Consider the following 24,453-nt stretch of genomic DNA (forward strand, 5'->3'; position numbering starts at 1 on the left):
AAATTGTAGCAGCATTGTACCTGTTCCTCATATTCCTGTGAAAATCTATTTAGACAAATATAGTAAACCCATTACTATAATTGCCTTTATAGATACTGAAGCAGCTGAAACAATCATGAATCCAGATATGTTACCCCCAACTAGTGGAAGCCACATGTTAGGTACTTTAATTCTGCTGCAGATCATCCTTTTGCTACTCATTTGATTAGTAAACCCATCACTATTCAGTTCTTTCCAGGGTGTAGTGTTAGAACTACAGTATTGGATTCAAAACTCCCAGGAAAAGATATTGTAGTAGGTTTTGACCTCTACACAAAGGCCCAATATTTGAGAAAATCCTGTGTAGATTTTCATTTAGAATTTCTACTCAAATGTCCAAACCCTTTATGGAAAAATTTTGATTTTTTTATGACCTTTCTGTTCAGAAAGAATAAAGACATTAACCCTACAAAAGCCAGTCAAATGGGAATGAATCCAGATCATTTATTGTTAGCAGATGTAACACCCCTTACCCGTGTTCGACGCCGGAACGGGGTACGAGGCATTACCCGGACTTAATCGTTCATAAACATGCAAAAACTAGGATTCAAAATTTCGTTCAAATCAAAACTTTTCATACACATGCATAATGTCCCATACATGGGCCTACGAAACCCTAAACATGCATTGAAAGAAGTTAGGGACTAAACCGAGAACCTTAGAAAGTTTTGAGAAAACTTAGAAAATTTTCCCATGAAACAGGGTCACACGCCCGTGTGGGCATAAGGACACATCTGTGTGTCTTTAGGCTATGTAACTCTCTATTTATAACGTCAGTATGCAAATTGAACCACACGGCCAGGCCACATGCCCGTGTCTCCAGGCTGTGTCACTCATACGGTTGAGACACACGGCCATGTCTCAGCCCGTGTGGCCAACACTTAAGCTATTTTCCAAGCCTTCATGTTACCCATAATCCCTTACAGCCTTATGCACATCAAAATCACAAATCATGACATAATTTTAGTGATTAAACACCCTTTATTAAGACACATTCATAACATTGACATGTCATTTTATATGTAATGCACCTACTTAAAATACCAAGTCTAGATTCATTAATTCATATTCATAAGACCCATCATTTTGATGACCACTTTTACCATTATGCTAAGTTACCAACTTATCCCTCGAGCACTCATATTCAACCATCGTCATGTTGTTTTTATAACATACAATTACTACATGGCTATGATCACCTCAAATGGTCATAGAGCATACATCCAACACGCATGTCATATTACCAACCATACATGGCAAACAAATATAATCACATTATAAACATTAAGCATGACATGAATAGCTAGGTTTACAAGCCATAATCAATATGAGCCACATCTCATAGCCATATACATATAACTCAATAAAAGCCAATATATTTGCCCAAAGCATAATAACACATGTCATAAAACTAGATCCCTATACATGCCACTCACTTGAAATTTCTAATATATGCTTCATTATTCCAAAGGTAGTAACTTGGGAGTGTGATGTTGCCTCCGACGATCTCCAACTCCGAGCTAACCTGACAAGCTAAAAGAAATGGAAAGAAGGGAGTAAGCTTCATGCTTAGTAAGTCCATATGAAAATAATAAGCAATTTATCAATATGCTTCCACCAATTCTTACAACATGATCTCAAAGTAATACTATCATGATTGCCCTTTTACCTATACTAAATCAAGCTATTTTCTCGAGTCACAGTCACTAAATTATTTATATCTGGAGTTACAAAACTCCAAATTAAAATCCACTAATTTTTCCAGAAATTAGAATCACATATATTCTTACCATAAAATTTTTAGAATTTTTGGTTTAGCCAGTTAGTACAGTTTATTCTTCAAAGTCACCCCTATTCTGCTGTTTGACAGCTTCAACCTTTCTTTACTAAAAATTAATTATCTCCTCACATGGGATTTGAATGATGTTCTAATTTGTTTCTTTTGAAAATAGACTCATTAAGGATTTTAATAATATAAATTGTAACCCATAATTATTTTTTACAATTTTTAATGATTTTCCGAAATCAGGATAGGGGATTTCGAAATCATTCTAACTCTGTCTCACAGCAATTTAAATTTTTCATAATATGAAAGTCATTTGCTTACACCTTTTCTTCTATGTGAAACTAGGCTCATTAATATTTAATTTCATATTTTATTCAGCTTCTAACTCAATTTCCACAATTTTTGGTGGATTTTCAAAGTCAGACTACGGCTACTGTCCAAAACTATTTTAGTGTAAATTAATGATACCAAGTTTATCACACCTTATTCATTCATTTTCACCACATTGGTAAATATACATATTTATACATCATAAGTATAGACCCATAATCACAAGTTCATCACAAAATCATTCTCATAGGCATGAATTACCTATTTACATCTTCACCAAATGTGCATCATAAACCAAAATCATTTCTCATGAGCTTGGCATACTTACCTGTGTTACTCAACATGCTCATATTCATTCCTCACTAATCATACAACATGAAATGAGTTCACATCTCATCAATATCATGTAAGTACTTGCACCACTCACAACATAGCCATAATCTCTATCATTGCAGCTTAACCATAATCTCTATCATTGCGACTTAAACCGTAAATTTCATGTCGAACTATTTGGAACACTACAGGATATTCACTAAGCCTCAAACATAGGGTAAGATGTCGACGTCATGTCCTAGACATGGTCTTATACTGGCTAGCACATCAAAGTCGATGCCATGTCCCAGACAAGTCTTACACTGACTTTTATATATCGAGGCCAATGCCGTGTCCTAGACAGGTCTTACACTGGCTCTCATCTATCGGTGTCGATGCCATGTCCCAGACAGGTCTTACACTGACACATATCAAGCTGATGCCATGTCCCAGAAAGGTCTTACACTAGCTTGTATATCTCGAGGCCGATGCATGTCCCAGACATGTCTTACACTAGCTCTCGTTTAAATGCCGATGCCATGTCCCAGACATGGTCTTACATTGGCTCTCATAATGTGGTCGATGCATGTCCCAGACATGTCTTACACTAGCACACATATCACCTAAATGTCATGGCATGAATATCCAATCTATTCTTGAGGTTCAACCGGGAGTTTATCACGATAAGTCTCATCTTACCATACTCATAACCAAATTCAAGCATTATATAAAAAATCGAACATTTAATGCATAATAACGATAAAGTTGTAATATTTACGCACTACTTACTCATTTCAATGAAATATCATATTCCATCAAATTTCCAATGTATTCAATCATTACAAAAATGTTATTAACATTTGGTATCGCTTTCTCATACATAACTCCATCAACATATAATTCAATACAATCATAGCAAAATAGATTTCAAGTATATTAATAATAACATGGATAACATGTTTATTTAGTCACACGGACTTACCTCAAATGCAATTTCGGCTAATTACTCCATTTTAGTCCAAAACCTCGTACTTTCCGATTTAAGCCCAAATCTCGATTTTCTTAATCTAACATAATGAAATTCACTCATTTAATCATTACATTAATTAAAAAATTCTATAATTCACAATTGGGCAAAATGACCATTTTGCCATTAGACTTTACAAAAATTATGATTTTGCCTTTAGGCTCGTAAATCGATTTTTATCAAATTTCATCCTTTACCAAGCCTAGTATAATTCTTTTTATAACTACAGAAACTCAAAATTTCAATTTATTTCACACATTTCCAACTTATTTTACAACTTTACAAAATAGCTCTTTTTAGGTGTTTTCATGCAAACTTCTTTCACAAAAGTTGTTTATTACACAACCATGGCTCATTTTATTCCATAAAAATTCAGTAAAAAAATATGATTATTCACATTTAAAAACCTTATACATTCAACCATTTTGCAAAATAGTCCCCTCATTAGCTAGCTCATGCTACAAGGTCCTAAAAATGCAAAAATCATCAAGAAAGGCTATTTAAATCACTTACTTGCAAGGAATATAAGTGGCTAATATTTTTGAGTTTTCAATACCCCTCCTTGCTTCCATTTTCGGTGGATGAAGAAGGAAGATGAAAAGATGACGATTTTTTCTCTTTATTTTTTTATTTTAATACCAAATAAGTCACCTAATACCCACCAATTTTGACTTTTCAATTTCTTTGTCTCTATGGCCGACCAAGTCTTTTCTAAAGGTATATTTTCTATTTAAAGACCCCCAATTATGGTTCTCTAGCTATTTAACACATTTAGCTTGCAAAACAAAACTTTTGCCTTTTATGCGATTTAGTCCTTTTTCTCAATTAAGCTAGCAATTGCTAAAATTATTTCACCAAAATTTTCATGCAATCATATAATCATGCTATAACACATATAATAACATTAAAAATAATTTTTTTGGCCTCAAAATAGTGGTTCCAAAACCACTATTCTGATTAGGCCCAAAATCGGGTTGTTACAGCAGAACAAGAATGTAAAGAACTTCAACAACAAGATCTGATTAAACCATCAAATTCCTAGTGAGCATGTGAAGCCTTTTATGTGAACAAGAGAACAGGACAAATTAGAGGAAAATTAAGTCTGGTTATCAATTACCAGCCTATTAATTACTTCCTTCAAGATGACAAGTTTCCATTGCCAAATAGAAATTCTCTTTTTTCTAGCCTGGCTAAAGCAAGAATATTTTTCAAGTTTGATCTCAAGGCAGGATTCTGGCAATTAGGAATTCACCCTAATGACAGAGCCAAAACAGGGTTTTGTATTCCAAACAAACATTTTCAGTGGAAAGTTATACCATTTGGGTTAAAGACCACTTCTTCACTGTTTCAGAAAGCAATGATAAAGATTTCACAACCTCTTATGGAAAATGCTTTAATCTACATTGATGACATTCTGCTCTATAGCCTAGAAAAAGAATCTCATGCTCGGCTATCTTATTTTCAAATATGGGATAATGCTTTCAGAAAAGAAAATACAAATAAATAAATCAGAAATTGAATTTCTGGGAATGAAGCAAAAAGATGGACAGTACTCTCTAAGGCCTCATATTTCACAAGAACTTCTTAAGTTTCCAAATGAAAACCTGTCTAAAAAAAGGTACAACAATTCTTAGGGATTGTTAATTATCTTAGGGACTTTATTCAAAAGGTTTCTAAATATATTAATCCCCTAAGAAAGATGCTTAAGGAAGAACCTCCTACATGGTCATCTTCTCAGATAAGAGCGGTACAAAAGTTGAAAGAAATGTTGTAAGATTTGCCTCCACTCCAAATTCCTTCTGATGGAAAAATAATTTTACAGACAGATGCCAGTGATAAATACTAGAGTGCAATATTGTTTGAAGAAAAAGAAGGCAAAAGACATCTTTGTGGATTCAAAAGTGGAAGATTTTCAGAAGCAGAAATCCATTATCATTCCACTTTCAAAGAAATTCTGGCAGTTAAAAAAGGTATCTCAAAGTAAGAATTTCATCTTGCAGGATACCATTTTCTTATTGAAATGGATATGTCCTCTTTCCCTCAAATGCTCAAGTTCAAACAAAAGACTGTTCCACATCCTCAGCTCCTTAGATGGGCTGAATGGTTTTCAAAATTCTCTTTTGATACTAAACATATTAAAGGAAAGGAAAACATTATTGCTGATTTCCTTTCCAAGCCCAAAAAAGAAATCTTTGCTTACAAAAGAACTTTTTGGCCCAGACCTATAATGATGTATAGGCCAACCTCTTCATCCTCAACCTTTCATACCTCCTATCCTGTTACTCCTAACCTCAATCCAGAATTCTCACCAGAAGTTATGAGTCTTGTTCATCAAAAAAAATTTCACCAAAAAACCAAAGAAATGATGTTTGAGTATCAGATTCAGGTTTTTAAAAAATTTGGAGGACTTATTCTCAAACCATGGGGTGTTCATCCAGATTATCCATTCATACACCTAATCAAGTTTGAATTTGTTGAACAACTAGAAGAACTAAAATGGTTCTTATGGTACCTCACACATCTTCACCATATTGCCATACAATTCTTTGTCCCTGATCTACTTTACCATCTCACAAAAGCTTTTAGGGGAAACATTGAACCTGAACATCAAAATTTTTACACCTTCCTCAGTTAGTTTCATCCATTACCACAATGGCTAAACATGATAAATCAATCTTATCGTGAAAAATCGGGACTTTATATGATAATTATCTTTTACAAGCCCCAATATTTCATGCAATGTGGAAAATAAACTCAGTTAGGATCATTTCCAACTGCTTGGATTCAAAAGATCTTTCCTGATGATATCAGAAATTCTGATTTTCATTATAGAGAAATCCAAAAGTTCTTTTGCCAGCTTAATAAAGTCATCCCATTTGAAGTATGGCCACCTCCATATGTTACTGCTCTATGGGATACTTAGCCAGTTCAATATAAACCTTATCATAAAGAAATTTTGAAGGCAATCCAAGAATACTATGAGAATATTCTAGATCCATCAAGACAATGATCCAAGATGAAAAAGAAGATAAGTCTGAAGATGAGGATATGTGTAAAGATGATTACAGTGAAAGCTCTCTTGACAGTTCACAATTCCCTCATTCCAATGCCAACAGCTAAAGCACTCTGAAAGAATCTCATGCTTTTGCTTTTCCTTATATCAAGAAGATGTACTATTAGGAATCTTCATTGTTGTTTGTATCTTTTATGTTTGCTTTTGCTTTAATAATTATGTATTGGCATTGTAGCTATTTTGGTTGTTTCTCATCTCCTTTATCTATAAAAGGTGATGTTTTCTATCTTGTAAGATCATCAAGTCTTCTATCTAATAAAATATCAGTGTGTTTTTATCCATGGCTTTCTAAATTTCTTTTCTTTCTTTCTAAATTTTCCTTTAGACAGGGATGAATACGTGAGTTAAATTATAGAGTTATAATATAGTATGCTCTGTGCTTGCCATATATGGATCCTGCACATCAGAAATGTTAAAACTCTGATCAAAAGATGTCAATATTGTTAAGAATTGCAGAAATTTCTTAAACTAAGTATTTGTAGCTAAAAGATAATGTTTGTTTAAAAGACCAAGTACTGTTGGCACAGCATACCTGCTCCAAGTTCTTAATTCTTAAATTGTGTCTAAGATTCTCACCTATATAAAAAAAATAAAAATAAAAAAATAACCTTTACGTTGCCGGGAGGGACAAATAATTCGACCAAACAACCTATCTGATCCCAAATCCGGTTTATAATGGACCCACTAAAATTACGCTGATCAGACAAAATCTAATCATATCACTCTCACCTTCAAAACTGGAGGCAAACTCATTGCACTAATACTATATATATTCCCACTTGTCAAGCGCCAAATGTAATCCCCAAAACGGTTGCAGAAAGGAGGGGAGGAAAATGCCAATGGGTTGCCCCTTTCTTTCCCTCCGCTTCTCCCTCTTTCTCTCCCTTTCTTTCGCAACTTCATCTTCTCCCTTCTCATTTTTCAAGCTCCAATCCCCATCATCTTCAATCCCCAAAGCTACGCCATCCGATTTGCTCTCTCTCTTGGCCACCCCTTCTCACTCTTCCTCAGTTAACCCTTCAGTCGCCGATGAACTCAAGTCCTGTTTCAAGTTCCTCGTCCCCTTTAATCCAAGCAATACCCGAAGCTCCTCTGATTTCAAATCCCCTTCTTCTAGACGGTCCCTTTTGAAAAGCCCAAGAGATGAACAAAATGAGCTTATTTGGTGGCCTCCTGAACCGGTTCTTGAGCTGGCCAGGCTCGCTTTCGACTCTGGTGGTGGTCCTGATTCAATCCATCGCGCTCTTGATCCTACCGTGATGCCTGTAAGTTAAAGGGGTTTTCCTTCTTTTCATCTTTGATAGTTTTAGCTGTGGAACGCCTGTGATTACGGTCGTGAACAGGTGCCTGATGTTGAAGGATCAAAGGAAGATAAATGCGAGTTAACCAGAACGCCTTATGGCAGACGCTTCATAAGTCAGGTTTCTTAAAGTCAAACTCTTCAAAAATAACCTTTGGTTTCTAGTGTTAAGCTTAGTTATATTTGTTCGTTACTTGAATTTTCAGGAGTTGAATTCATATCTTGAATACTTGTTTAAACTCATTGTTGAGAGGGGTCCTGATGTTGGATTGAAAGTTTCATTAAATCGATATGATTTGTTTCATGGTCACCTTTTTATTGCCACAGAGACTGGAAGGCTAGGCATATTGTAAGTGTTGTTCTATCTACTCTTCATTTTGCTTGAAAAACTTGTGTTCTACATGGCTATACGAGTATGCAACCCTTCAAAGACCCTCCCAATACATGAAAAAATTGAGAACGCCCATGCCGGACTCCATATCTGGAGCTCACATTTGTCAAAGTATCTGCTTGTGCCAATTACTGAGGTTAAAGAATTACCACAAATTGGAAAATGTTGGGCAAATGAGTTAGATGATAGTTGCTTAGTTTTCTTATTTATATCCAAATTCAAGGGCCAGTGTTCTTATGGTACTTGTGAACCCCATCAATTTTAAGACCTGATTTTCTTGTAGTATTGTTTTGATAAACTTTTTATTTCTCAAGCCTTAGTCTTTAGGAAAATATTGAAATTGGTTAAGAATATACATCAGAGATTCTTAAATTGTGATCAGCCATCCGAAATTGGAATCATAGGGAAAACAGACAAAGATTAGTATTGTGATTTACATTAGAAATCTCATTTTATCAACCTTTTACTTTGAACTCTTGCATGCTCCTAATTTGGTAGCATTTGGATTTCAGGTTTCATGCTAAAGAATACCCCCTGTATGATAAACAAGTGTTTCCATACTACTTGGGTTATTGCCAGAAGGGTACAATTTGCTCAATTTTTTATCCGATCTATCATCTATGTAGAAGAAATATTCCATTTTATAGTTTCATATTACATTTTAAAGATGTAATAACATATACAAGTATCATCTGATTCTGTTTTGTGCCTCTATGCACTATTTATTACAATTTCTTTTTCCAGATTCTAATGTGACTTATGATGATTCGATAAACTTGAGAAATATTCTCTGGCTTGCTCCATTGCCAAGCAATTCAACACAAGGCTGGATAGCTCCAGGTAGGTCTTCTGTAAGCTCCGCATTTGGTTCTAAATAAAATCGCAGGAACCAATCTGTTTCAGCTCGTACTGAGTTACTATTGTTTCTCTGTTTTAAAATAAGAGGATCCAATATAATTAGCTTGGTTATGATAATGATATCAGGAGTCCTGCTTGTCCTGGATGCTCATCCTGGAGGAATTGTATATAGGGATCTCATACCTGAGTATGTCAATGTTGTGAGGACCATATATGAAGGTTTGATTACATTTGCTTTGATACTAGTTTTATTTGTGTAGTTAAGTGTATGTATGCTTTTTCGGCTTAACTTTGTATGCAATGACTTAGTATAATATCATGGTTTGGGGCAGATGATCTGGGTAATGTTGTGGTTGATGTAAACTATCTGAACGTTGGAGATTCACAGCCTGATTATCAGATTTTTATTTGTTGATTCTTCCGAAGAGGAGCTTGAGATCCAACCATAGTTGCTAACAGCACTGTTTGGATTCAGAATCTCACAATCAATAACCATGCTTGTACCACGAAAGAAACAGTGTGGTTGTTGGTGGATGCTTGTATACTCAGAATAATGGCTTGCTAGTGTTTCTTGTGTATCAGACTTACCCATTGTGTACCCTATTGTTACTTGATAGAAAGAATTGTAGCATCCTTGTTTTCATTTTAGCCTGTTGCTCTTAAGTTTTACTTCAATCCTTGTTGAAGAGATTGTTCCTTAATTGGGATTTGGCATGAATCCCCCGTGTAATTTAGGCTTTGTTCTAATGCACTACCTATTTGGCATGATGTCGCAGTTTGACCAGTGAAATGATGACGCATGGCAATTTTGCCATATCATTATCTTTATGTGCAATCTTTAAAGGATTAAAAAATAATTTAACCAATATTTATACTAACAAAAAAAGTCATTTTCTTTGTCTGGTTTCATCCAAGAATCTTTTTCATCTCCATTAACAAACCATTATTAAGCATTCAAAACTCTTAACCAAAAGCAAATGAGGAAAATTTTTCTCTTACTAGAGCCTTTTTTTTTCCTCTATAAGTGACTCCATTTCTATTTCGTTTAACGTCTTATTTTTGTTTCTTTCTTAGCCTTGTTCCGTTTCTTTTTGTTATCTTCTTTAGCCTTGAATCCCTAACGTTTGTCTAGTAGCTACTAGGTTTAGCATGGGCTCTATTGCTCTAGTGTCTGTTAGACCTAATCATGGGTCGGGTTGAGTTAATGCAAAATTTTAAGCTCATTTTCCGAGTTGAAAATAGTCTTAAAATTTTGCTCAAACTCAGCTTAGATAAAAAATACTAAACTCAAACTCAGCCCGCCTATATTAATTTTTTTTTGTATAAAAGTAAATTTAAAAAATATAATACATCAAATACACTAAAAATATTAAAATAATAACAGAAAAAAGTTTAGGAATGAAACCGAAGGATTAAATTATTCAAAAATCAAATTAGCATAAAATATAAGACTAAGGGTTTCCATGAAAGAGGCATCCGTTTTCAACGTTCCATCCGACGGTCGGACTGATATCGGTACTTTCACTGAGGAGGAACGCAACACCAAAAAAGTCAGATTTAAAGTGGTGGGAGAGGATTCAATGGATAACATGGTGGTCGACACGACTCCAGTGAAAGAAGTTTCTTGGAAAGAGATGCTTCTGGGAAGGAATGGTTTTGAATCTGGTGATGGTGCCTCTGATGGAGACCTCATAATTGAAGATAGTGACATTCTTCGATCCTCTATTAATGGAATCCCTGCCATTAACTTCTCGGAGCGCTTAAAGAATATTTTGATTAGGGATATGGAGACTACCGTCGTGGTCAAGTTGTTGGGAAGGAACATAGGTTACGGGGTGTTACACAATTGTATTTCTAGCCTTTGGAAACCCTCCCAACCTTTTCGACTGATGGACATCGAGAACGGATATTACCTTGTCAGATTCTAAAGCAGAGTTGACTATGATCTGGCTCTGACTCAAGGCCCTTGGATAGTGTTTGGACACTATCTAACCGTTCAGCCATGGACAATCGAGTTTGATCCACTGAAACCTTTTCCTAGCGTGGTTACCACCTGGATCCGTTTTTCAGGATTGCTGGGTTTCCTGTATAAGAAAATGATATTAGAGGAGATAGGGAGCTTGGTGGAAAAGTGATGAAGCTAGACTTCAAGACGGATAGTGGTGCAAGAGGCCAATTTTCTAGAATGGCGGTGTCGGTTGATTTGAAAAAGCCACTTACCTCACAAGTCTCGATCAACGGGTGAATCCAAAGAGTGGAATTTGAAGCTTTTCCCACGGTATATTTTCATTGTGGTAAATATGGCCATTTAAAAAATTCTTGTCCTTTTTTTTTGGCAGAACGGAGCATGCAAGGGGAGAAGGAAGACGCTCCTGTGACGGTGGACAAAGATGCAGATTCGGTGACGATGGCTGAGGCCTTTGGCCCGTGGATGGTAGTCCAGCGTAAATCTAGGCGCAACCAAGCCAGAAAGCCAAATCATCACACAAAAGTTACGGAAGGAAATCCCGATGGATCAAGATTCACGGCGTTATTCACTGAAAATAATCAATTGGCAGATTTGGGGGCTAGGAAATCAAGGGCTGATAATTCGGGGGCTAAAATTTTGGGGTTGAAGGAGGTTGCCTTTAAACAAGGAGATTTTATCAAGAAATTAAAAGAAAACAAGCCTGAGGGAAATTATGGGCATCGGGCTGAAGGAAATAAAGGTAAGGAAATAGTGGGCCATAACTGATTTATTGGGCTTAAGGATAAAGCTAGTGGGTTAGTCCATTTGGAAGTTGAACAAGGAAAAGCTGGACAAGGTCAGACGCATGGGGATTTAATTTTAGAAAATAATATTAGCTCCAATACGGACGGGTCACAACCCATTTTGACAGGCAAGCTGATTTTAAATGATTCAAGACACTTAGACCATATTGTGTAGTCGGGTCCCACACCGATTTCAAAAAATAAAAACTTCTCCCTGCACTTTAATCCCATTTTCGAATGACCTATGGAGTCAGAGGTGATTTTATATTTTAACGTGTTAGATCCCGAAAGACATTCGGCCGTTATTTTTAAAGGAAATTCAGATCACAAGACCGTAGTTACTGAGTTAAATAATAGACCAACTGACTCTAGTATCTTGTCAGCTCCTTCAAAAGGACATGGACTTGATAATAAAAAAGTAAGTGGGCGTAGTGGTAGAGTGCTAAATAAGACAATTCGACGACGGGGGAGACGTTTTAAAATTGCTAGAAATTCGCGTGTCTCACTCATTGATGATATGAATTCCATGGCAAAACTTATTGGTGAGCAAGTAGAGACCCTTACTGACATGGTTAGTACCAACGAGAAAGGAGATAAAGCTTCCATTGGCCTTTGAAAGGTTAGTCCTCTTACTTTTAATTTATTATTTATGAATTTTACTATTTTTTCTTGGAATTATTAGGGTTGTGCTAGTTCGAAGTTTACTTGGGTTTTTCATGAATACAATCAGGAACATAAACCTGATTTGATCAGTCTTATCGAAACAATGGTCAGTGAGGGAAAAGCTGATTCAATTATTATGAAGCTCGGGTTTCATTACTCACATCGTGTCAAGGCAGTGGGCTTTTCAAGTGGTATTTGGATTGGTTGGAAAGAATCCATTTGTGTGGAGGTTCTTAAAAACCATTCGCAATTTGTGTTAGTCAGAATTTCTGGTACCTCTTCTAGGCAGCCTCTTTTGGTCACTTTCGTGTATGCCAGCTCGAATTATAGTAAACGGAGACTTTTGTGAGAGACTTTACAGAGAACTATTCCTGTGGATGGGTCTCCATGGATGGCGATTGGTGACTTTAATGCTATTCTTTCTCCTTTTGAAAAGAGAGGGGGCCGGACTCTAGGAAAAAGATGTCCTTTTTTGGGTGAACTTTTGGGCTCCGCCTTGTTGCAAGACTTAGGCTTTAGTGGACCGCAATTCACTTGGCAGTGATGGGGGATTATGGAGCGTCTGGATAGGGCTATCTGCAACAATGCTTGGTTCACTCTTTTTCCTAATTCTTTGGTGACCCATTTACCACGACTTAAATCGGACCATAGACCCCTTGAGTTTTCTTTGATGCCAGCTATTCATTCCTCTCAAGGGCGTCCGTTTAGATTTCTAGCAGGTTGGGTTGAACATCCTGCGTTCTCGGATTTTGTTAAAGAGAATTGGAAGGTTTCATCTAACATGTCGACGGTTCATTCTGAGTTTACTGATCAAGTCAAAAGATGGAACAAAGTTGTGTATGGTCACATTCCTACCTGAAAGAGGTTTCTGACAAAGAAACTTCACAACATTAAGATCGAGCACAGCAGAAGAAACTCGGCTTTTCTTAGTCAAGTTGAGTCAGAGGTTAGAGAAGATTTGGAAAATGTATTGTATCATGAAGAGATTCTTTGGCGACAGAAAGCTCGATGCGTCTAGCTAACCTTGAGGGATTGCAACACTAAATTTTTTCATACTCGAACTCTGAGAAGAAGGAAGCAGGATCAAATCACCACTTTAAAAAATGATTTGGGGGAATGGATCATGGATGAGGAGCAGCTAAAGACTGAAGCGGTCAATTTCTTTAAAGCTTTATATGGCGAACACCCCAGTCCTGTGAGAGGCTTACCCTTGAACGCTTTCCCCACCTCTTCGTGATGAAGATTTTAACCTCCTTAATAGGCCAGTTTTTGATGAGGAAATCAAAACCGCTTCGTTTGACATGGCTCCTTTGAAAGCTCCAATAAGTGATGGTTTTCACGTCCTTTTCTACCAAAGCCAGTGGGATCATGTTGACACCTCCGTTTTTAGTTGGGTTAAAGGTATTTTTGCTGGTAAGAGTATTGATTCAGAATTAAATAATTCGCTTATTGTTCTTATTCCTAAGACCCATAATCCGGAAGGCTTTGCCTAGTTTCGGCCAATCAATTTGTGTTCTGTTCTTTATAAACTGATTATGAAGATTATTGCTAACCGTTTTAAAGTGGTTTTCCCCAAGCTTATTGCTCCTGAACAGACTGGTTTCTTAGCAGGACAAAACATCACTGATGATATTGTAATTGCTCAAGAGGTTATCCACTCTATGAGAAGCTTACAAAAAAATAGGAGGTGGATGACCATCAAAATAGACCTGGAAAATGCCTATGGTCGAGTGCGCTGGGATTTCATTGACTCGTCGCTCCAAGCTACAGGTATTCCTAATTTTTTACGTAATGTTATTATGTTTGTAATTTTCAGTTCTACTATGCAGGTGTTGTGGAACGGGGTTCCAACTACGAAATTTCAACCAACCAGAGGTGTTCGTCAAGGTTGTCCTTTATCACCGTATTTATTCATTTTGTGTAAGGAATGGCTGAGTCATAGTATTCAGGCTGCCATAGGTGTTGGCAATCGGTCCCCCATTCGCCTGGTTCGCAATGGTCCACCACTTTCTCATATTTTCTTCGCGGATAATTTGATTCTCTTTGGTCATGCTGAGGAACATCAGGTTCTGATCATTAAGAATATTCTTGATGATTTTTGTAGTTACTCTGGTCATAGGATTAATAAGAGGAAGACAAATATTTTTTTTCTCCAAAGGCATCAATGGCAACGTAAGGCGAAATATCAACAACTTTTTTGGTTTTCAGGAAGTGAGTAATTTGGGGCTTTACTTAGGTGTTCCCCTATTCTACGAGAGGGTTACAAATTATACTTTACATTTTGTGGTAGATAAGGTGCGCAACAAGCTGTCTAGCTGGGACGCTAGGCAACTTTCCTTGGTAGGTAGGGTGACCTTAGCTCAATCTATCCTTCTGTCGATCCCAAGTTACTTCATGCAGACAATGATGATCCCTACAGGGTTGTGTGATGAGATCGAAAATATAGTGCAGAAATTTGTTTGGGGTTCCACTAATGGCAACACTAAAATAGTCTTGGTGAGTTGGGATTCAGTATGTCAACCGAAAGCTCATGGAGACCTTGGTCTGAGACACCTAGAAGATCATAATACTTCTTTCATGATGAATATGGGTTTTAACATTGTCTCTAATACTAATGCTTTATGGGTTCGGGTTATTCGGACTAAGTATGACATTCCAGTGGATTACCCCAGAATATATTGAGGGGGCGTTGTTCGTTCCTTTGGAGATCCATTGCTAAGGTATGGCCCCTTATCTATGAAAACATTTCTTGGTCCATTGGAGATGGTAAGAATATCCAATGTTGGCGATATCCTTGGATCCCAAATGGTGGTCCCTTATTATCTTATATCCCATGCTCTTCTAACCTTAATATGGATTGTACACTTAGTAACATGATTGCAGGTGATGGATCGTGGAACTTAGATCTTTTTTGTTTATGGGTTCTAGAAGAAATCATTCATAAAATTGTTGGAATTCCACATCCGCACCCTTCCTCGGGACTTGACAAAATAGCATGGGGGCTACCTCGACTGGATTATTTTCCATCAAAACTGCCTATGAGAAGATCTGAGCTGGTTCATTGAATCCTAAAGAACGCATTTGGGAGATGCCTTGGAGGTTTAGAGGTCCTCAGCGAATTCAGTATTTCTTATGGCTCGCGCTTAAGCATCGCCTTCTAACGAATGCCGAAAGGACAAGCAGAGGTATTGGGAATAGCAGTGGTTGTGGATTTTGCAAACATGATTGTGAGGATTTACTTCATGTACTTCGCGACTGTTCTGCAGCTAGAATCATCTGGGACAATATTATCCCAGAAGAAAGGCGATTCAAGTTTTACATTAGTTCTCTCCATAATTGGTTGATGGTTAATCTCACAAATAATTTCTTTTTTTCTTTAGATGGTGTAGATTGGCCATGCCTTTTTGGGATTATTGCTTGGCGCATCTGGAAGAACCGCAACTTCTTTATTTTTTAAGACTTTTCTTGGAGTTATGAAGAAATCCTCAAAGTTTCATGTAGTTTGGCTAAGCAATATCTATTAGTTTCAAAACCAGCTCATCACATGGAGTGTAACGCCTCAAAAATCCCGAAATCCTAAATTTTCTTAGTTTTTGATTTTGATAAAAATTGTGTTTAATATTCTTATCCAAGCGATAATTTTAGTAGGTCTTAGATAAGGTTTGAGTTCGAACCTAGGAATAAATGAAATTATAGTTTAGATATTAAAAGAATCAGGGCTGGCAAGTAGTTGGGCTTTTAAATAAAGTTAGGGGAAATAGTATAAAAAAAAGAGCCTGTGATGGAGTGGCTAAGTGATGCCACATAAGGTGTAGTGAGGTGGCGTTAGTAGCTAGCAAAGAGGTCCAAGGTTCGAATCCTAGTTTAGTATTTTTAGAGTTTAATTTTGGCCTTCTAGAAGGATGGAAGTTTAATTTTGGCCTTCTAGAAGGATGGAAGTGGTGTGAAGATGGACTCTAAGGGGAGTGTTTAGAAGAGAAAATTGAGGAAATGATCAAGGGGTTATCAGGGAGAAAAACGAGGAAATGAGAAGTGAGGAGTAAGTGGAGCTGAAGCGGGAACTTGGGCTTGAAGAATTTGGCTATAGGGCTATAAATAGGTGCCGAATGGGAGGATTGAAAAGCTAATGCCGAATTTCCCTTCACTTTGTGCCAGAAACCCTTTTTCTCTAAAAATCTGAAAACCTTTTTCTTTTCTTTCTTTGTGTCGAATTCTTATTCCTCCTCTACTCAATATTTTCTTTGCTTTAGCAGATTCTTCTTCATCTCTTCTTTGGTGCTGAGTAATCAATTGTTGCCATTGAAATCTCTAAGAGCCGAATACCGTTGGTGCTACCACTACTCTTTCAACCCAGTCGATTCTAGTGTAAGTGTTCGTTCTCCCAATCGATTTTTGATAAGTATCAAGTATTCGATCCCTCACTTCTTTCTAATCGACTTTGGTAGGGAATTAGTGTCAGATCTTGGTTTTGGATTCCTACCGATTTGCTCTTCAGATTTGAGAAATACTGTAACAGCTTGATTTTGGGCCTAGTCGGAACAATGGTGTTAAATTGTGGGCCTTGTATCTTAAATTGGGGGTCTTTAAAGTGAAATTAGGCCATTGAAATTGTGATGGCCGGCCATGGGAGACAAAAAAATTGTTGAAAAGTCAAAATTAGGTGAAGTTGGTCACCAATTTTGACTAGTTTTATTATTAACAAATTAAAAAGAAAAAGCTATCATTTTTCTCTTCTCCTCCACCGAAAATGGCAGAAAAGAAAGGGGTTTTGAAGCTCTGAAATATCAGCCACTTACATTCCTTGCTAGTAAGTGATTTTTAATGTCTTTCTTGATGATTTTTACATTTTTGGAACCCCTAAAGCATGAGCTTTCATATGAGGGGTCTATTTTGCAAAATGATGAAGAGTCTAGGGTTTTGCCATGAGAGTAAATGTGTTGTTTTCTGTGTTTTTATGGAAGATTATGAGTCCTAGTTGTCTAATAAACAACTTTTGTGAAAGAAATTGCATGAAAACACCTTAAAAAGGGCTAGATTGCTAAGTTGTAAAATGAGTTGTAAATGTGTGAAACAGTTGAAATTATGAGTTGCTATAGTTATGAAAATGGTTCATCTAGACTCAAGGAGTAAAGAAATGTGATAAAAATTATTTTACGAGCCTAGGGGTAATTTGGTAATTTTGGCAAAATATAGGGGCAAAATTGCAAAAATTGCTCAAGTGTGTCAATGGACTAATTTGGTCAGTACATTGTTTTAATAAGTTGAATCTGACATTTTAGATGATGAAAATCAAGATTTAGACCTAGAACGGAAAGATATCGATTAAGGGATAATTACGTCTTTTTTTACCTTTGTGGTATCGAGGTAAGTTCATATGTAAATGTTGGTAACATAGTTATTATTTTAAATGTTTTGATGTTATTTAAATGATATGATAATTATTATGAGATATTATACTTGTGATAATTGTTTGATAATATGTCAAATTATATGATATACTTGGAAAATGTGAAATACTACCGAGTATTGGTATCGGCATTCCGTAGAAGATGGTTGAGACACATGATTGGGAAAAAGGTCCCGTTGAACCTTAGGATTAGATTAGGATACAAGTGACATGTCACTGGAATATTTGGGCATCCGAGCTCGTTGAGTTGAGTCCGAGTTCACTTATGGATGCGAATGTTCGAACTCATTGAGTTGAGTCCGAGTTCGTGAGATGTAACTAGGCATCCAAGCTCGTTGAGTTGAGTCCGAGTTCACTTATGGATGCGAACGCCCGAGCTCGTTGAGTTGAGTCCGAGTTCACTTATGGGCGGGTTACATGGTAGCTTGGCTACATATGTGGCACTTATGTGCAAACTTTCCATGTATCCGAATTATATTCCGATGTATTCAATGGGTAAAATTCTACTCAAATGGAGGAATACTCGAGATGAAAGGGACGCATTGATAAATGTTGTGAAATGGATACTTTGAACAGGTATGTACTTAACCCTCGGGTTGAAAACTCGACATAACAACAAAATGGTAAGATGGTAAATGAAAATGTGATATGAATGTCTCGGTGATGATTATACAAATGATGTTGTATTAATTTTGTGAACAATGATCATGAATGAGTAATTTAGCCTTGACAGATTTGAGTTACTGCAGTAGTGTAACTTTGAAAATACACTAAAAATAGTGCAAAATGAGTTAGAGGCAGAATAAAATATGGGATTAAAGCTTAATAAGTCTATTTTCACATAAAAGAAACAGGGGAAGAAAAAGAATTCCATATTGTGTGATATTTGAATTCTTGTGAAACAGGGTCTGAATGAATTCGAGATCCCCTGTTCTGACTTTAGAAATTCACCAAAAATTGTACACAAATTATTAAGAGTCATAACTTACATGAATGGATTCCTTATTGAGTCTATTTTTATGGGAAATAAACAGCATGGTCGTTGGAATTCTGTACAGGGAGAAATTCGGTTCGTAGTGCACAGGGGTTAGAGTGGTCATACCCTGAAATAGGGGAGACTTTAACTAATAAACTGTACTAATTGGCCAAACCAAAAATTCTAGAAAAAAATTAGTAAGTAGAAATATGAATCTAGTTTCAAGAGAAATAGATGAGAACATTATTCGAGTCTTGTACTATGAGATAATTGAACTTTAGTACAGAAGGGTCAGAACTATCAGAAAGTGAATCAGGGGTAACTTTGAGGAATAAACTGTACTATTTGGCTTAACCAAAAATTCTGGAAATTTTATGGAAGAAAAGAAGATAAGTCTAGTTTCATGGAAAATTAACGGAACTTAATTCGGAGTTTCATAGCTCCAGATATAAATAATTTAGTGACTATTGCTTAGAAAGACAGCTTGTAGTGAACTTGAGAATATGTTGGAAACATTGATAAAACAAGTTAATGAGTTGCTTATTGTTTTCATATGAACTTACTAAGCGAAAGCTTACCCCCCCCTTCTTTCCCATGTTTCCTAGGGTTTCCAGGTTAGCTCGGGTTGGAGTTCGTCGGAGATATTATCACACTGTCAAGCTAACGTTATTGGTGTAGTGATTTCAAGTACTTTGAGCCTATGGCATGTATAGGAGTTTAAATATTAGAGTATGTGATATGGCTTTAGCCATATGTGTTGGCCTATTTTGATTATGGGGTTGTAAATCCATTTTAATTATGCATGCATTTGCTATGGTATTATGTGATGAGTTTATAATGATTATAGCATGAATGTGGTAAAGATGTGAGTAAAATCTATAATATCTATTGCATGTGAAATTGTCATAATCATGACATGTTAGGAATGTTTAAGTACCTAATTTTGCCATGTTGTATGTTATTGTATAAGTATGCGTGCATCTGTTGTGAGTGACAAAATGGCTTGGAAAATAGCCTTGTATTTGTCTAGGTTTTTGGACATGGGTTCGGGACACGGGCGTGTCCCTAGCACACGGGCGTGTGCTCTATACCCACACGGGCGTATGAAGCCTTGATGCAAGAGATTTTCTAAGTTTTTCATGAGTTCTCGGTTGGGTCCTGAACCACTCCAGATGTATGTTTTGGGCCTCGTAAGCTTGTATATGGGACAAATTGTATGTGAAAAGAAAAATTTTTAATTATTTGAGATTTCATGGCCCTGTTTAGTATAGAAGTGTTAGTAAAAGTTAGGTAGCACCTCGAACCCCGTCCAGGCGTCGGTGCGGGCAAGGGGTGTTACAAATACACGTGTTTAGTGATTAAGTAAAAGCTACTAAAGGCTTGGCGTTCAGGTAAGGTTAAAGTGAGATTCTGGCTTTTGGTAAAGTAATCGATAAGTACGTGTGATTAATCTTTGAGTGATATCGATTTTAGGTTTGGGCTAAGGAGATGGCATCACGCTTGCTTACCAGGTATGTACATACACTGCACACACATTATGTGTCGGCAAAAGCCAAAATGCCGAAAAGTCGAAAAGCCAAAATGCCGAAAAGTCGAAAGTTTGGCTACGGTAGTCTTGCCAGTGCGTGAACACTCGTAAGGGGGAGACCGATAGGTTTCCTGAGGCCCACGGGCGATTCTGTGGACTTGGGTTGTGATTTGGCCATATGGGCCAGAATGGGCTAAATGGGCCCGAAGGGCTGTTGGGCCCATAATAGGCAAAAACTGAATGTTGATGCTATGTGATAGGAACTTGTATGTGAGCATTAATATGAATGTGACTAGGAACTTGTATGTGAGCATTAATATGAATGTGACTGGGCCTAACGGGCCATATAAATGTGATTTGGGCTTAATGGGCCATATGAATATGATTGGGCTTAATGGGCCAGATACATGTATGTGAAGGTTTTGGGCCTAGTATATGATATCCACATAAGACTTAATTAATATATTGCGACCGTGGACAAGTCAAAGGGTTAAGGTGCGGTAACGGGTATATGCATGTCTAGGATTGGATCTAGGGAGAGCTTGGTACTTAAGTGGTCTTTATGACTCACCTCCTCTTCTCTGGAATCCTACCTGGTGCATAGTGTTTGTTTATTTTAGCTCACTGGACTCGTTAACGGGCCAAGGTAAGTGAAAACCGTCATTATGGGAAAATTATAGAAATGCCCCTAAGGGAGAAAATGACCAAAATACCCCTAGGTGTAGAATGTAAGTTTTATGGATGCGACATGCATACATATGATATTCTCTTAGGTTGCATATGGGTGGGAATTATGGAACGGAGGAAGTATATGAGGATCGCATGGTTGCTTGACAATCGTGGATTCACTGACGGCTTTTAAAGCCCAATATGTAAATGAAGGTAGTTCCACAACTGGGTTACCATGGTGTGTGGGCTGGGTGGGTCGATATTCATATCCCCACATGGTGTGACGGGGGACGAAGTTGGTGTGTAACGGATGGATAATTTGGATGGGATTGCATTGCATGATTGATGAATGATTTTTTTTAATGCTTGTTTTTACCGAGTGTTGTACACACTGAGTTTGCGAAAACTCACCCCCTCTTTTATTTTATTTTCAAGTGATGCTCAGTAGAAGGTTCGATATTTGGAGGGACTCTGGGTGGCCGGCTAGCAAGATAATTTGGACTTGGTTTTTTTTAAGCATTTAAGATTTTATTTCTTTTTAAGTATGTTCAGACCAGATTGTAATAAGGTTTTCATTATGTTATTATTATTTGCATTATTATTATTATTTTCATTGTAAACGAGAAGTTGAACATGAATTTCTTAAATTATAGTATGTTTTCTACGTTTCCGCAACTAAGTTTTTTTTAAAAATCAAATGTTTTAAACAAGCCATTCGTAACTGAAAGGTTTTGTTTTTAGTTAATTAGGGTTTCTTTTATTTTAAGAAGGGTTTTTAATGAAAACACGGTTTTCGCTAAAACACTTCAATGTGACACACCAGATTTGGCCATAATGTCTGGGCCAGATTTGGGGTGTTACATTTAGTGGTATCAGAGCCTAGGTTGCAAAACTCGGGCTGTGAATTGGGCCTTATTACTTGATTTTTTTGTGTCTTAAAAAATATATATTTTGAATCACAATGTTTTGGAAAAAGGAAAGTCTTGCTAAGCAGCATGCCGAGTCTCCAACGTCGAACCAATAAGTATTCTTGTTCTTAAGCCTGTTTAAATTGTTATACAGTAGATAGTTAGAGAGCTACTTTAGATGATTATGTTAGAATGGAACTGAAGCCCGTAGGATCCTGAAACTGTAGAGGATTTTTGAAAACAATCTTCTCTTAAATTACTTCCATAAAACATCTGGTTAATTATTAAACTAACTAAAACTTCATAAAAATTTTAATTCAGAAAACTAGCGAATCAACGATGAGTGCTAGAAGAGGTGCAAGGGGCCGTGGCCGAGGCCGCGAAAGTTTTAAGGCTGAATTGTCAGCATCGAGCCATATGCCTGAAGTTGGAATAGAAGAGGCTCCGGCCTTACCTGTAGCTGGGAATGGACAGTATGATTGGGCTGTGGGAGAAGATGCATTGTCACAGGCAATGCTGAGAATTTTGGAAAGGGTCGCTGGGCCCAATAATGGCAGCGAAAATCGGAGGTCCATTCCGAAGTGACTTCGATCGAACGGGGATGAGATCTTTAAAGGCGTGGATGGTGTGGCTCCTAACGTGGCTGAATATTAGTTGGAGTCCACTAAAAGAATAATGGAGGATTTGGACTGCTCACCGGAACAAAAGCTGAAAGGAGCTATGTCCTATTAAGGGAAGAAGCCTACTAGTGGTGGTTGACAGTGAAAGAGGGCACGCAACCGGAGCGGGTCACTTGGGAGTTCTTCAAAGCTGCTTTCCAAGGGAAGTATGTGGTGCAAGCTACGTGGATGCTAGAAGGAAGGAGTTCCTGAACTTGACCCAAGGAAGTAAATCGGTGGTAGAGTATGAGGCGGAGTTTCTACGCCTTAATAGGTATGCAAGAGTAATGGTGGCAACGGAGTATGAGCGTTGCGTTAGGTTTGAGGATGGACTTAGAGATAGCCTCAGGGTACTGATGGCTCCACAAGGGGAGTGAGTTTTCTTGGAGTTGGTGGAGAAGGCAAAGATAGCGGAGGGGTAAAGCGTACTGAGTGCTTAAATCGAGAAAAAGAAAAGGGTAAGAGTAAAAGAGAGGCTGAGACTCCTGGTGTTGGATAGATGCCTAGGGCTAGGGCCAGAGTTAATGGGCCAGATAGAGCAGGGCCCCTTGCTGTTAATCCAAGGGTGCCACTTTGTGCTGATTATGGGAAAGGTCATATAGGCGAGTGTTAGAAGAGGACGGGAGCTTGTCCAGCTTGTGGATCTATGAAGCATAGGATCAGGAATTGCCCTAGAATGTCAGCTCAGGTGCCAGTCATGGATCGAGATGGTGTACAGCCACTGAGGGGTGTTCAACTACCGCCGAGAGGCCGTGATCAGGCCAGGGGTGGAAACAATTTGGGTCGTGGAGCACCAGACAGAGGTGTTGGTCATGCTGAGGCGAGGCAGCCAGCTTGGGTCTACGCAATACGTCGTCAAGAGGATGGAGACGCTCTAGAGGCGAATAACGGTACGTACTTACCCATAGTGTGCTATTTACCTAAGTTCGAATTAGAGTGCACAGCGGAAGTGTGGTATGGTAGTTTGCGTTAGTAATTGGAAATTTTGAGGACAATTTCTTTTAGGGGGTAGAGTTATAATGCCCCGAAAACCCTGAAATCCTGAATTTTCTTAGTTTTTGATTTTGATAAAAATTGTGTTTAATATTCTTATCCAAGCGATAATTTTAGTAGGTCTTAGATAAGGTTTGAGTTCGAACCTAAGAATAAATGAAATTATAGTTTAGATATTAAAAAAATCAAGGCTGGCAAGTAGTTAGGCTTTTAAATAAAGTTAGGGGAAATAGTATAAAAAAAAGAGCCTGTGGTAGAGTGGCTAAGTGACACCACATAAGGTGTAGTAAGGTGACGTTAGTAGCTAGCAAGGAGGTCCAAGGTTCGAATCCTAGTTTAGTATTTTTAGAGTTTAAGTTTGGCCTTCTAGAAGGATGGAAGTGGTGTGAAGATGGACTCTAAGGGGAGTGTTCAGAAGAGAAAATTAAGGAAATGATCAAAGGGTTATCAGGGAGAAAAACGAGGAGATGAAAAGTGAGGAGTAAGTGGAGCTGAAGTGGGAACTTGGGCTTGAAGAATTTGGCTATAGGGCTATAAATAGGTGCCGAATGGGAGGATTGAAAAGCTAATGCCGAATTTCCCTTCACTTTGTGCCAGAAACCCTTTTCTCTAAAAAGTCGAAAACCTTTTTTCTTTTCTTTCTTTGTGCCGAATTCTTATTCCTCCTCTACTCAATATTTTCTTTTCTTTAGCCAATTCTGCTTCCTCTCTTCTTTGGTGCTTAGTAATCAATTGTTTCCATTGAAATCTCTAAGAGCCGAATACCCTTGGTGCTACCACTAC

General features: G+C 37.4%; 2 protein-coding genes and 1 long non-coding RNA gene across 3 annotated transcripts; 2 read left to right on the forward strand and 1 right to left on the reverse strand.

Moving 5' to 3' along the window:
• The first annotated feature begins 7,270 nt into the window (after positions 1–7,270).
• Positions 7,271–9,884, forward strand: LOC107893633 (uncharacterized). The gene is made up of 7 exons (XM_016818673.2): positions 7,271–7,832; positions 7,911–7,988; positions 8,074–8,216; positions 8,771–8,841; positions 9,003–9,098; positions 9,243–9,335; positions 9,449–9,884. The coding sequence occupies exons 1-7, from the start codon at positions 7,401–7,403 to the stop codon at positions 9,529–9,531; spliced, it is 996 nt and encodes a 331-aa protein (XP_016674162.2). The 5' UTR covers positions 7,271–7,400; the 3' UTR covers positions 9,532–9,884.
• A 623-nt stretch (positions 9,885–10,507) lies between these two features.
• LOC121212416 (uncharacterized) lies at positions 10,508–12,454 on the reverse strand. The gene is made up of 2 exons (XR_005907541.1): positions 11,337–12,454; positions 10,508–11,200 (listed from the first exon to the last, which is right to left on the reverse strand). It is a non-coding gene; the product is annotated as an uncharacterized lncRNA (long non-coding RNA).
• Positions 12,455–13,083: 629 nt separating this feature from the next.
• On the forward strand, positions 13,084–15,212 carry LOC107894501 (uncharacterized). The gene is made up of 5 exons (XM_016819770.1): positions 13,084–13,367; positions 13,792–13,981; positions 14,072–14,260; positions 14,360–14,596; positions 14,739–15,212. The coding sequence occupies exons 1-5, from the start codon at positions 13,084–13,086 to the stop codon at positions 15,210–15,212; spliced, it is 1,374 nt and encodes a 457-aa protein (XP_016675259.1).
• The last annotated feature ends 9,241 nt before the right edge of the window (positions 15,213–24,453 follow it).

The sequence above is a fragment of the Gossypium hirsutum genome, chromosome A13, assembly GCF_007990345.1.
Source record: "Gossypium hirsutum isolate 1008001.06 chromosome A13, Gossypium_hirsutum_v2.1, whole genome shotgun sequence".
Taxonomy (NCBI): Eukaryota; Viridiplantae; Streptophyta; class Magnoliopsida; order Malvales; family Malvaceae; genus Gossypium; species Gossypium hirsutum.

What these genes read in the sequence shown, in the direction of transcription:
- LOC107894501 (XM_016819770.1), top strand. Translation starts at nt 13,084, where the DNA reads ATGGAGCGTCTGGATAGGGCTATCTGCAACAATGCTTGGTTCACTCTT. An exon ending in AAAAGATGGAACAAAGTTGT is followed by an intron (nt 13,368 to 13,791) that starts GTATGGTCACAT and finishes CCTCCTTAATAG; the next exon opens with GCCAGTTTTTGATGAGGAAA. An exon ending in GTCATGCTGAGGAACATCAG is followed by an intron (nt 14,597 to 14,738) that starts GTTCTGATCATT and finishes TTTGGTTTTCAG; the next exon opens with GAAGTGAGTAATTTGGGGCT.
- LOC107893633 (XM_016818673.2), top strand. Translation starts at nt 7,401, where the DNA reads ATGCCAATGGGTTGCCCCTTTCTTTCCCTCCGCTTCTCCCTCTTTCTC. An exon ending in TTGATCCTACCGTGATGCCT is followed by an intron (nt 7,833 to 7,910) that starts GTAAGTTAAAGG and finishes GGTCGTGAACAG; the next exon opens with GTGCCTGATGTTGAAGGATC. An exon ending in CTTGGGTTATTGCCAGAAGG is followed by an intron (nt 8,842 to 9,002) that starts GTACAATTTGCT and finishes TTCTTTTTCCAG; the next exon opens with ATTCTAATGTGACTTATGAT.